The 13,373-nt window shown below is 37.4% G+C and overlaps 1 protein-coding gene across 1 annotated transcript in view; it reads right to left on the bottom strand.

Annotated features, from left to right (window-relative positions):
- The window catches only part of XPO4 (exportin 4), a 52,316-nt gene that overhangs the window by 26,287 nt on the left and 12,656 nt on the right, over positions 1 to 13,373 (bottom strand). The window contains exons 4-6 of the mRNA XM_005417690.2: positions 10,447 to 10,563; positions 9,512 to 9,665; positions 169 to 281 (exon numbers count right to left, since the gene is read on the bottom strand). Coding sequence (XP_005417747.1) covers positions 169 to 281; positions 9,512 to 9,665; positions 10,447 to 10,563 — 384 coding nt within the window. The remainder of the gene's footprint in view (positions 1 to 168; positions 282 to 9,511; positions 9,666 to 10,446; positions 10,564 to 13,373) is intronic.

The following is a 13,373-nucleotide window of genomic DNA, read 5'->3' as shown; positions in this document are numbered from 1 at the left end:
GCACCCTAGGATAAAGGCAATACTTCTGTCTGCTTAGATAAGCAAGCTGAAGTGAACAGAATCAATCCTACCTGATGCAAAAGGAAGAGTCCGACAACACAGTTTTAGAACAGGAAGGAGCTGCTTTCCCTGTGGTCTGGACTATGAAAGTTGAAGAAAGAAACTTACTGTAAAGAAAAGCTCCATAACTCTGCTGTCCAGGAGGGTCTCACGCCAGGATTCTGTTGGCTTTAGCATCACATTTTGTGAGGATTCAAACATAGCTATATAATGTCTGCCCAGTTATCTGGTGTCAAGGTCAACAATAACATTCCTACTTGGCTTTAAAAAAATCCTAGATACAACAGGATCCATTCAGAAAGAATGTAATGGAAACAAACTTTAAGCCTCTTCACATACACAGCATAATTCATGCATGAGGCCAAGGAATAAAAGGTATTAAGTATTGAAAAAAAGAATGCTCCAGGAATGTTAGATAACAGTTTGATCATAATTATGAGACATACCATAGCGATACGATCACTTTGATAACCAGGGTGTCTAATGTGACACTGCGAGAAGGGAAAAAAGCAACCGCAATTAACAGGTGTTAAAATTTATGCAAAATAGGAAATCATTTTCTAAAAAATTTTCCTGGCAGCTTTTAAAAAGGTCTTACCATAGCTAAAGATAGCTCATTGAAATATATATCCTATTTTTCTAAATAGCCAGATATGTGTCACACAATGCAGATATGTTAGCCCTGCATGAATCTACATTTTCTAATCACACTGAGAAGAACAAAAGCACAAGTCAGGACAAGGCATTGTCGTATTCAACACGTTTGTAAGAGACACTCATGAAAAATGTGCACGCTGTAAAGACACAATTTTGCTGCACCCATTTCAGCTCTCACCATGTATTTTGGCATAATTTAATTTACAAAATTCTGCCAATATTCTAGTACAGAAAAAACAGAGACATGAGAGAAAACATTTAAACAAACAGGTTCAATTATTTGTCAGTCTGATCACACAACAGTTTTAATCAAAAATTTTTGGAAGTACTTGTCTTTGTGACACCATCCATTTCAAGTAGTAAAACTGCTTTAACTTAGCAACTACTAATGTTTTATTTGTCTTTCTTAAACCCTACATTATCCTCTTTGATCCCTTTCTAACCCAACCGTCAGAGTAAGTAACAGCACGTTCAGCTGTACATAATTTACTTACTGGTGATGAACAGCATTACCTTTTGTAGTGTAAGTAATCCGGCACTACAAAATGTGTATAAGAAACTATTTCTATGTCTAGAATGAAATAAATTTTACAATGGTATCATTAAAAACAGAAAACCCTTTAAGTTTTGATGTGTTTTAAGGGAAAGAATATTTAAAGCAAGTAAGTAGTTTAATATGAAAAATTGTATCACAAAGCAGGATGCACAATTTCAGTTTATTTATACTTGTCTTCTGAGTTCTGCCACAAAACAAAATTCCTAACACCACTGTGCAAACGACATTCCAAATAAAGGGACTTTTCCCAGAGTACAGTACCAACTGGATCTTACCAGTGCTATGTGTCCAGGACTGCTGTCAGCACATTATACTGCATAAGAACAATCAGGGGTTTTCACATTAGTGCAAAATAAAAGCAGATTCACAATTTTCAAGATTATCAATGTATGTTGAACTAACCAGATCTGCATTTCTTCAGATGGGGAAAAACTAAGTGCCACAGAATTTCCTACTTTACTTCCATCTGAAACACTGATGTAGTTTAATTGATCAAATATGCTTTGGTTCTACCCACTAAAAAAAAAAATTATATGTGCATGAAATTATCACATGCAAGCATCCTTTATCAGGAGTAATATTCTAAATTAAAACTAATTTTATCTGGCAAATAAGGCTGTGCATTTTTTCCTTTCCATTTAGAATGTCTTAGTCAAAATGGTATTTTGAAATTGCTTACTTACAATAATGTCCTTTGCTGTGACTCTCCAATAAGCTACTGGCTTGGATTTTTTATCAGAAGACAATTATAAACACATTATCAGTCTGTGAAAATTTTACTCTTTGCTAGGTTGATTCTACAGAGGGAACAAGCTACAAAATGCCTTTCACATGGAATGAAAGAAGCACTAGTTTGCTGTCACTATTTTAACAAGATTCACTATGTAGAGGCCTTATCCTGTTATTTTTAGTCTTGTTTCTCATGCTAATGGACTGATGACACATCTGACAATAGGAGATTTGAGGGTAAAATCCCTGTTCACTGAACATTACAAATTATGACTCCATCTATCATGGAGATCTTGCAGCCATTTTCCAGCACGTATTACATGTATGCAAGCATTAGCAGAAGCTGGCTGTGGAGATGCTTACTGCCACAAAGTACTCCAGCTTAAGTAGTGCTACAGTTTGGTCTTAGTAACAGCAGTGTAGTTATGCCAAACCTGAAAAAAATGGCACTAAATTACCTTGTACATGGGTGTACACAGGACAAATGCACTCTTCATTATCCAAAATTAACTTACTTGTCAGGACTTACAAAGAAACAAAAAGTACAGAATGAGCAAAACACTTTTTTTTTTCTAAGCACTCAAGCTTATGATTTAGACTTACAACATAGATAAATGATAAGCATAGATTAGTCTACTATGACATTCTGGAGAGTTTGAGGATTTTTTTGTTTCCAGAATGAAAAACAATCGTAAACCACTTCTGGTAATAATACCAATGTTTCTAACATTCCCAGGTCTACTGAGGAATGATAAACTTTTAATAAAATTCACTTTGAATTATATGGAAATCCAGGCTAACAAACAGCTACGAGAAGCATGTCAATGTTTCAACCATTTTGCGAGGCTTAGGACACTGATTCCTTCAGAGACTTGAAACTTCTGCATGAATCAGATTATTCAGTGATGTGAACTGAACTCCATGAAAAATCATAAAATCATAAAAACATAATTAGACACCTTAATGGATTATAAGGTCGATATGCTGGCTATTACTGCCTAGAAAGGAAGACAAGAAGACCATAATGTTAAAAGAGATTTTCTTTTATCTTTGACTCAATTTATGCACGTAGACATTAGCTCTATGCTTCGTTTTGTTTCATGAGACGGAGAAATAACAGTAGTTTTTTCAAAGTAATAATTTTTTAACTTAAAAACTAATTTAGAAAAAAAAAGTTTGAGGTTTTATGTGCTTCTTGGAGGAACATGAAAATCATGAAAAAAATCCCCCAACAAATGTGTAGTTTTCCTCTCACTCACTAGCCTGTCTCATGAAGGGACTGATAGGTGTAGATGAATATTAAAATATTTCATATCCTAAGGCAGTCATGAGGGATTACAATATTTTATTTCAGTACTTCAACAAATTCTAGTATCTGAGAATGAATCCCACAATCTTTTTCCCAAGAGAGGCAAGGCTTGTTCTTCCACAAAATAGTATGCTGGAACTCAAAAAACAAAGCTGAGATTTCTTCTACTAGAGCCCCATTTGCAAGTTTGTGCACAGAAGTGAAACATCTCAGAAACGGAGGGAAAACTCCTGGAGTGCTAAGGTCTGAATATCTTTACTAAAAGTAATTTTAATCACTTTACTTTTGTTGTTTGAAATATTTCTAGACTTTGTGCCAGTCATAGACTTGCATTTTAAAAATAAAAAACTGCATTAGAAAAGTACCTGCCCTCCACTGTTATGTTAAATACTGATTTTATCTGATTTTTTAAGACCTTCTCTGGCTTTCTAGCTAGTGAACCAAGCACATAGGATGAGTCCAAGGAGAAACCGCCTAAAACTGCTGCAGAGGCTTGCTGCCCCCTATGGAGAAATACTTCACAGACCTTTCCATACCTTATACTCTCAGAAAATAAATCCAGCAACCAGGACGAGGAGCATATGCTTAAATATTAAACACAAGTATTCTTAACAGTCACGAGAATGAAACAATACTTTGTGTTGGAGACACTGGACTCAGATTGCAGGAACAGGAGTAGGAAGTGCAGGAACACCCGAGCTAATTTTAAACCTGGCTGATTCCAGAGCCATGCCAGCTCCAAGGCTCATGACCACCCATGTGGATTCTGCAGTTCTTGGTACATTCTGCTGCTATAGTTGTGCAGCTTATGATATGCAAGCTGATCACTTCCAGCCTACCTGGCACATAAAGCACCCATGCACATGTGGCTGCCACACAGATGTGGCTCAGGAGTCACACCTTTCCACCACACCCCAGCTGCCATCCAGGGTGCCATAACCATCACTGCAAAACTGGAAACTTGTAAAACACTGGGGCAAGAAAACAGAATACCAGCTCCCCTTCCCAAAGGGTCATTCCTAGTCTCTTCTCCTCTTCTGATATTAATGTTGTTAAGATGTTCCTATACTGTGAACTGATTATGGAATTCATTCAGGAAAACAGAAATTATGAAAGATTGTTTAAAAGTTCAACATCAATACAAATATGTTTAGTGCAATGATGACAGAATTCAGGGGATCTTTCAATCTTCTTGGGTTTGCACAATGCTGTCTTAAAAAGCTGCTAGAAAGGATTAACAAGAAAACACAGTGTCCTAGAAATAATTTCTAACCATCAGGGATTTCAAAGCCAGGTCAGTTTGCACCTAGAAGCGGTAGGTGATTAAAGTCTAATAAAAGTAAAATGCAGCTCTTAAACACAGCTGTTTCAGTTACATTGAATTTTGCTCTATATCCCAATAAATAGACAGGACAGTGCCCGTATGCTTCATTTTTCAGATAAGAACAGACTGCTACGGTAAATTCAGGATAATTCCAGGCTGCTAACAAACACAAGGCCTATGGAAAGCAGCCATGGTGCTGAAGAAATCAATGTTGTCACTCCTTGGTACAGGTAGAATCATTTCTGTAGCTGTGCAACAAATCAAATGCGGGGCCAAAACCTGCTGACAAAACTTCACCACATTTATAGCCAGGTGGTTCCCTGCTCAGCATCATGTTCACGGGAGGTGATAAGGCAGGATGCTTTTTCAGCAGCAATGCCAACTTGAACCATTCCTCAAAATCAGCCTTGAGTTTTCTGTATCATTTTCATGCACTTCCATTATGCACAACAGATGCTACCAATCTGGGTTGGACTGAGTTCAACTCTTAGAAGTCTGCAGAACTATATGGTTCACAGAGCCTCCCAGACAGGTGTCTCATTCTGGCTTGAAGTTTAAAAGACATTTTCAAAACAGAGATATTAACTGTGTGGCCAATGAACACAAAGATGTTCAGATCAGACAAAAGCTTCAGTCAGTTCATGCAACTGCCATGGCACCAACAATTCCAATGGAACAGCAATGATGTGTATTAGTAGAGTGCAAACCACTAGGTCTACATAACCTGCATTTTAAATCTCTTATTCTTGAAAATTTGCCAGCTTGCCTCCAAGCAAGTACAGGCACTAAATCCAAAACAAGAACTAAAGCTCAAGTATCTCTTTATTCATGTACTGTAATCCATACATTGAAGAATAAGGGATAAGTACTTTTATGACAGCTCCTAATGACAGATAATAGATACCTTTCTGTAGATGGGAGACAGCTGCACACAATTCTTATGTTCTGTTCAAGAACTTTTACACTTGAGGACATTCAGCCAAAGTCCATTAGAATATGGCTGCCAGGAACAGAAAAATCTCAAAGTCAACAAGAGAAATATCTCTGGAAAAAAATTACAGAAATTATATTTACATCCTGACTTCACAGGATGTGTATGTCCATGCCAAGGTGTATAAAAGCCCAACAACACTCAGCTTCTTAAATGGAGAATTTGGGTACTCACAATGTACTAAAAGTCACGTCACATTCTTGAAGGGGACTTTTGTAAAGGAGAGGGGGTACTTCTTAGTACTGATCATCTGTCCTTCCTTAATTAGTTGAAACATTCATTTAAGAAAAGATGCCGTTAAAACTAGTTCCATACAAGTAAATAATATTTAACAATACTGTAACAGTACTGAAAAAAGAAACTGTGCAGAAGCCAACATGCCACAAGATACTATCTCTGAAGCCTCCACAAACACCAGGTAAACTAATATCTCAAGGTGGCAGATAAAAATAACAATAGATGATTGCTGGAAAATGAAATAGGAGAAACTGGACATGACTGAAGGGAGGCCGCCTAGGTCACTGTGCCTTGTCCTTCCTACTGCAGGCACTACATCCCAAGATAATTTAAAAATACTGAGTTCCAACTTGAAATTAGGTAGAGTTTCTTCCTTTGTTGCTCTAATGAGGGGGGTATTCCAGAATGTATCTTTCATGGTAGCAACACACAATGCAGACTCACCACAACTTTTCTTACAATTGGTGGCAACACTGTCCAAAACTGCATTTAACAATGCAACATTTATAAAGTTGTCCTATAACAGGACAGAATTCTTGAGAAGTGCTATGTTTTGATTCAATTCTAACAACCTGGGGATTTGAATAACGTGCCACTTTGCAAGAGCCACCTTACAGTTGATGCACATTTATGCTTTTTTGGAGATACAAGAATCTTGCTAAATAGTACATAAATGTACTGCAGATTTCTGTGATGCTGCAGGAAATACTGAGAATCAATACTATCTTGCCAGGGGAAATACCAACTACAGGAAAAAAGATATACCTGAGAATACAATGGATCATTTTACTCCATGCTTCAGGTATTAAATTTATGTCCATTGCTTCAGCATATGTACTGTCAAGATTTGGAAAGAGGACACCAAAAGGACTCTAACCAATCAATCAACACAGCAATTCTTACATTCTTATGTAATGTGCTATCTATTTAGGAACTACAGCCAAGCTAAGTTTCACTGCCCATGCGCTAACAATCAACAGTTAAAGAGGTCATCTTAAGGAAAACAGATTTATGCCACAATACAATCAACATGGCACTGTAAACCCCAAGAGTTACTGAATCTTTGGTAGCTAATACCAATTTTTCTAAGAGATGACTGAGGATGTTCCAACTTCTGTGAACACAGGTTGATATATATAAATAAAGAAGACCCAAGCTAGTGCTGTAATTCTTTCAGCAAAATGAAACATCCAATAGTAGAAAACAAAAACACGGTATCAGTGGATCAGAAATTACAAAAATATTTGAAAATGATCCATTAAGAGCATTTAGGTCCATCTGATATCCAGAAATGGCCAGAACTTGTTTAAGAGCTGTAGAATCTAAAGTAGGCCAAATAGCAGAAAATATGATTAATCTTAGCAGTAGTATGGCTTGCTTTGGTATTTCTAGTAACATTTATTTACTAGCACTTAAATCACTTGATATTATATAGATGTATAAAGGAAATCTGGAATTCCAAGGCTCCACATGTTGCATGTGTCTGTCTCTCTATCTGGCTCCACCAGCGCAAACCTTAGCCAAGGACAAAGGAGTTCATGAAGAACTACAGCCTTCACTTTTGAACTATACCAACATCCCAGACACACAAGGGGTTAGAAGTGATTAAGAGCAGCACTGCAGAGAAGGAGCCAGGGGTGATGGCTGATGAAAAACTCAACATGAGCCAACAGTGTGCTCAGACAACTGCATTCTGTGCTGCATCAAAAGGTTGAAGGAGGAGATTTCTCCCTCTATTCTTTTCCTGTGAGAACTCACCTGGAGTACTGACTACAGTTCTGGTGTCCCCAACATAAGAAGGACATGGAATTGATGGAGTAAGTCCAGAGGAGGCCATGCAGTTGACAGGAGACTGGAGCACCTGCCCTATGGAGACAGGCTGAGAAAGTTGGGGCTGTTGAGCCTGCAGAAGAGAAGGTTGTGTGGAGATCTTGTAGCAACCTTCCCGGGTCTGAAGAGGGTCTACAGGGAAGCTGGAGAGAGATTCCTTCTCAGGAACTGCAGTGTTAGGACAAGGAGTAATGGGCACAGACTGAGAGGAAATTCAAGTTAGATATTAGGAAGAAATTCCTTCCTGTGAGGATGGTGAGACAATGGAACAGGTTGGCCAGAGAAGCTGTGGATACCCCAACCCTGGAAGTGTTCAAGGCCAGGTTGGATGGGCTCTGAGCAGCCTGGTCTAGTGGAAGGTGTCCCTTCCTATGGCAGTGGGGTTGGAAATGGATAATATTTAAGATCCCTTCCAACCCCTTATCATTCTATGATTCTGTATTTAGGACTGCATCAGAAGTTTGCGCAGAGCCAGACTAAAATTCAGAGGGAACCACCACTGCACAATATAAGAACATTTCCTTTCTATTTAAATTCCCAAATCCACTTCCAAAGACTTTTAGAAGGTGCAATAATTTGACTACAGTCTCCATTTTATAGGCTCATGTGCTAAATTCTTCTCTGAATCCCTGCCAAATCACTTCAGGGATGAATAGAAGTGGGATATTTACTTTAATCCATGAACCTTTCTTAAACCCAATATAACCGGCATTCTGCTTTACAGATGTGAACCAAGGAATATCCAGTTTCCAATAAATTTACTTTTGCTGCCTGCTGCATAATGAACAGACTAAAAGAAAACAAAAGCACACAGGTATCACCTTCTGACTGCCACACCAGGAAAGTAAATAAAATCCTTCACAGTGGATTTGACAGCAACATCAAGATTCCTGCAGCATCTATAACTTGGTAGCAATTTCAGAAGTTTTAAGAAAAAAGTTTATAAACCAGCTTAAAAGTTTGCTGAGCTTCTTAAAGGTAGTCTGGCTATTAAAACAGGTGCTATAATGATTTACTACACATGCTGTCTAAAACCTCTATTGAATACAGAGTGTGATTGAGTATTTCTACAATATTTGTCTCGCTTGTTTTTTGAACTGAGCATTTTTGTATCTTTTTCCTTCTCTCCTTGACTAAGAGCCTTTCTCTTTCTTATTCCCATTCCCTCCTCTACTTTCCAACTCCACCTTTCTCTAGACTAATGAACAGTAGATACCACAAAAATATCAAAATGGAAGCAATGGCACCTGCGTAAAATGAAATTGACCTTTCTTTTCTCAGCTACCAAATACTTTTTTTCAGGCTGAAGATATTCCATGCTCTACTATATACCATGTTCTTTTATGGGGAGTTGGTTCATCTGCACAAACATGCATATTCCTGCATGATGGGGCATTTGCCTGTCCCTACCTCTTCTCTAAGGGAGAAAAGTAGAACAGATCAGATCTCTGCATAAAAATTGAACAGGGCTTAGACTCTTCACCATATGGTTCTACACTGAAGTAGCATATTGCACATTTCCTGTTCCCTGTACCAACCAGACAGACCATAAACCTGTAAAAGGTGGGTGCTCTGTGTGTTTTCTCTTCTATGTAACACACTTTTAAACTTTAATGAAGACCAACAGCAGCTTCTGTAGGTAAGCCTCTCTTAGCAAGCATGGTGGAGACAAAAAGCACTAACAGAAGAAAACATAAATCAATGACTAAACACACAGCTTCTAAGTTCTATGTTTTACTCTCCTTGCAAAGACCTTACTCCTCACCCAAGAAGTGACCCAAGTCAAGGGAAACAAAGGGCCTGACATGAAAAGGATATAACTTGGAGGAAGGAAGTTCCAGCTTAAGACCTGATTGGCTAGTGCAAGATAACGCTGAAACACTGAAGACATCTGAGCATTGAGGTTTTCACGTCTGCTGAATTCCTGAAGTACCTCTACTGTGAGCATGAAGATCTGCCGCAGATCATCCTCCTACAGTCAGGATGAACACAGTACATTCAGTATCTCAGTCATTAATGAAATGTTGATCAACAAGAAATACTTTTCCAGAGAGTAGAAAAATTTCCAGTTTCACCCTGTTTTCATTAAAATACAGGAAATACTCTGAAATTGCCAGTGAGAATCCCCCTTTTGTCAAAATTAATTGATTACATTTGCAAAAACTATGAAAAAAATCCTCACATAAATACTAGTCATTAAAAGATAAAAAACTAATATGTTTTTAATAAGTAGTGGAGAAAAGAGTAGGTCTTTGGCATGAAAAAAAGTTGGTAAGTTGTTCCACAACAGTCAGTTTAAAGCAATGCCTTCACATAAACATTTCTGACTGGCCAAACAATACATCTGAGACAACCAGACTACACCATCTGCAATAATATTTTTAAATACATACATAGCTCTCCTTGGCTTTAAACCAAAGCTATATTTAAGACTATCATTGTTCCACAGAGTATTCGTTTTGTTTGCAATTGGTAGCCAAGGAATTAAAGAGTCCAATGGCATAAAGATCTGCAGCTCTACATTCATAAAATGGGCACAGAGGGGTTGCACCTTTTTGATACAAGTTTTTTAAAAATACATTATAAATTTTCCTGAAGCAGCCAGTATGTGCATTATTTGCAGTATTTTCCCTATTAAATACTTTTAGGGACACAGTGTACCTGACTGCACTTGGCACAACAAAGTATTTTTGCTTCCACATGTTTAAATTTTACAAAGAGAGGTAGCATATATCAATACAGAACTAGTTTACCTGAAATATACGTTTACAGTTACCATGGAACTCCATGCTTAGTCCAATGTTGCTGGTTTTACTTGAACTTGAGAACTCGCTCAACAACGCCGTTAGAATGGAACAGGCCAAAGTTTGCTATAAAAAACATAAGGGGGAATAACATAACTAAAAGATGTCCAGTAACGCAATAGCACCTACAGTGTCCTTCATTTTTCTATTAGCATTTTAATGCAACTACTACTTCAGTTCCTTCTAAAACAAACCAGAACAAGTCAAACTTTCAGAAAAATAGATCCTTGGATGAACCATTTCTGGAATCATCAGGGCTCCATCCTTAAAAAAGAAATTTGAGTATTTGAGCAATATAAAAGCTGGCATCTGTGTAATCATCATGACAAATGAAATCAACTTACTGCAAACTATTTCCCAGCCTTGCCATTTACTTCGTCTCCCTGTGCACAGACCTTTTCAGGTATTAGTTTCAGGGAAGATTCACTGTCTACTTATTTCTATTGATGTAAGAGTTCAGGTCCCTTTGAAGTTTGTTTTGGCCCTTCTTTGCATTTGCAACACTTACCATGTTGGTATTTTATCAGGATTAACTTCATAGCACCAAAAGCGATACAAGTTTGACAAAAACAACACCTGCAATAACAATGTCTACTACATCTTTTCCCTCTCTCCCCATTAAAAAATTGGAGAGGAATTCACAGAAAGCTTTGATACTTGAAAGGTCTTGGATACCTCCCTCCAAAGCACCACATTGACAAGCCTCAGAAAAAACCCTTAAAGCTACTCTATTAAAATTATGTCTCTGAAGTGACACAAAAATTGGTGAAAAAAAGGCATGCTAATTTTAGAGAAACAGATTCATGAAGACTAAAGGTTTTAAGTATCTTTTTCATTCTCAAAATTTAATATAAGGTAAATGAAATGTTTATCTAAAACATTTACTTAAAAGTCAACTTTCTGTATGAAACACATGGCTCCAGCCTTTGTTGCTGTTTTCTGAAATTTACCAAAAAAGATTTTTTTCCTGATGCCAAAGTCCGGAAACCATCATCACCAGTTTTAATATCTTTTAACTGATCCTTGCACACAAAGGGGAGCAAGTACTGCACAGCAGAGATGCAAGTTGTACTTCAGACTTGTGCCCTACGCTGCTGTAACAAGCACAATAGAAAGTGAATACTGCTGAAATGAAAAGACTTTTTGTTAAAGAGACGTTCTTTACAAAAAGCTCCAAAATTACTGGCTATCCTCCCAGACTGTTTGGAGCCAAGGTGCCAGGGATGGACAGAGAGATAGGAATTGTTAAAGGGTCATGCATGCCAGCAAGTGTCCAGGGGTTAAACAGAAATATGCACACTACCTCTGAACACCCGAAAGATTAAAGTGGAGATGATACTATTTATGCAAGCTCATACAACAGCTGAGACCAGTGCCATCCACCCACCAACTGCAACATCTTTGTTCAGAAATGCCTCTGAAGTCAGTACCTTGACCCCCCCAGACAACTAGTTATCTTAGTCAGTAAACACTAAATTAACATTCTTACTTGCTAAATAAGTTCCAGACAGATCAAACATAGTGGCTTTGTGATAATACACAGGTTTTCTCTTCCACTATGCAATAAAGCTGCATAAGCACAGCAGACCAGCATATTGCTGATCATTTGCTAAGTAAAAGTATTCCCATTTTAAAGAAATTATTTATTTCAAGTGGACTATTTCTCATTTACAGTCAGCTCTGTCAAACAACATATATGACAAAAAGCATTTAGCCAGTGAAAACCAGCACCACGATTTAAACTACTCTAGTGAAAGTGCAACTTTGTCACTTATATACTAGAAGTATTTCTAATTAGCTCAAATATTTCACAATTCAAATTTCAAATTTCTGTGCAAGGTATTCACACAAATAATTTTTTTTTGTAAAAGGAAATACAGATTTGATCTAATACTAAAAAACAAAACAGTATAGACTAGTATTGAGTATTAACTCCAACATTAAAAATTCCATATGAAAAGAATTAAGCTGGTTAAAAAAAAAAAGAACTACTACGAAAAAACCCTCAAGTCTGACTTTAGAACAATGCTTCCGATCAGAATACATGTTTTTAAAGAAACAATGCAAAGTTTTCTCACATGACTCGCTAAATAGCTTGAAATACAAGTTTTTATTTTATGCTTAAATTACTGACTCACTCACATTTTTCAGCTCAAAGCAGCCATGACATAAGGACATCACTAGCTGCAATTACAAATCTGTACACTTTGACGCTCTGCAACATACCCTGATTACCAAGTGGTATCAGTAGCTCCAACACTAGAACAACCAGGCAAAAACTAAACTGCTTCTGCTTTAGCGTGCTAAGACCCTGACACGAAGCCACCATCCAGACCACCACAGAACAAGCAGGGCAGTGATGCAGACTACCCATCATTTGCAGTTGTTTGCCAATTAGTAGAAAATCAATCACCAAGTTCAAACAGGCAGGAACAATTGGAAAAAAAGTTTGTTCCCACTGTGATTACAAATACTTAATATTAGCTGAAATAGCACCTTCCCTTTTCTCCACTTTGTTTATATGGATATAATAATTTATCCTTTCTCTTTGCAGAGTAATGTGCTAGTGCATGGTAAAAGTGTGTTACAGATTTTTTTTTGTGCTTTTCTCCTGATTTCAAGGAAAAAATTAAAAGGAAGGTTAAATTTCCTCACTGATGGTAAAGACATCTCTTTGAAAGCGTAAAGAGCAATGGGTACAGGTAGGCTGACTGAATCTGCTAAGCAGCTTGAGCAGTGGTCTATCCCCTGGATTTCAATGATAGCAAGTTCAGATAGTTCTGGGATATCAGTACCTGCTTTGAGCATGACAGAAGAAAAATGATGTTACTAGATTTACACACCTTATTCCATCCAGCAGGCTAGCTCACAGCAAA

This window comes from Geospiza fortis, unplaced genomic scaffold (assembly GCF_000277835.1).
Source record: "Geospiza fortis unplaced genomic scaffold, GeoFor_1.0 scaffold16, whole genome shotgun sequence".
NCBI lineage: Eukaryota > Metazoa > Chordata > Aves > Passeriformes > Thraupidae > Geospiza > Geospiza fortis.
This window is presented reverse-complemented; position numbering and strand designations above follow the sequence as displayed.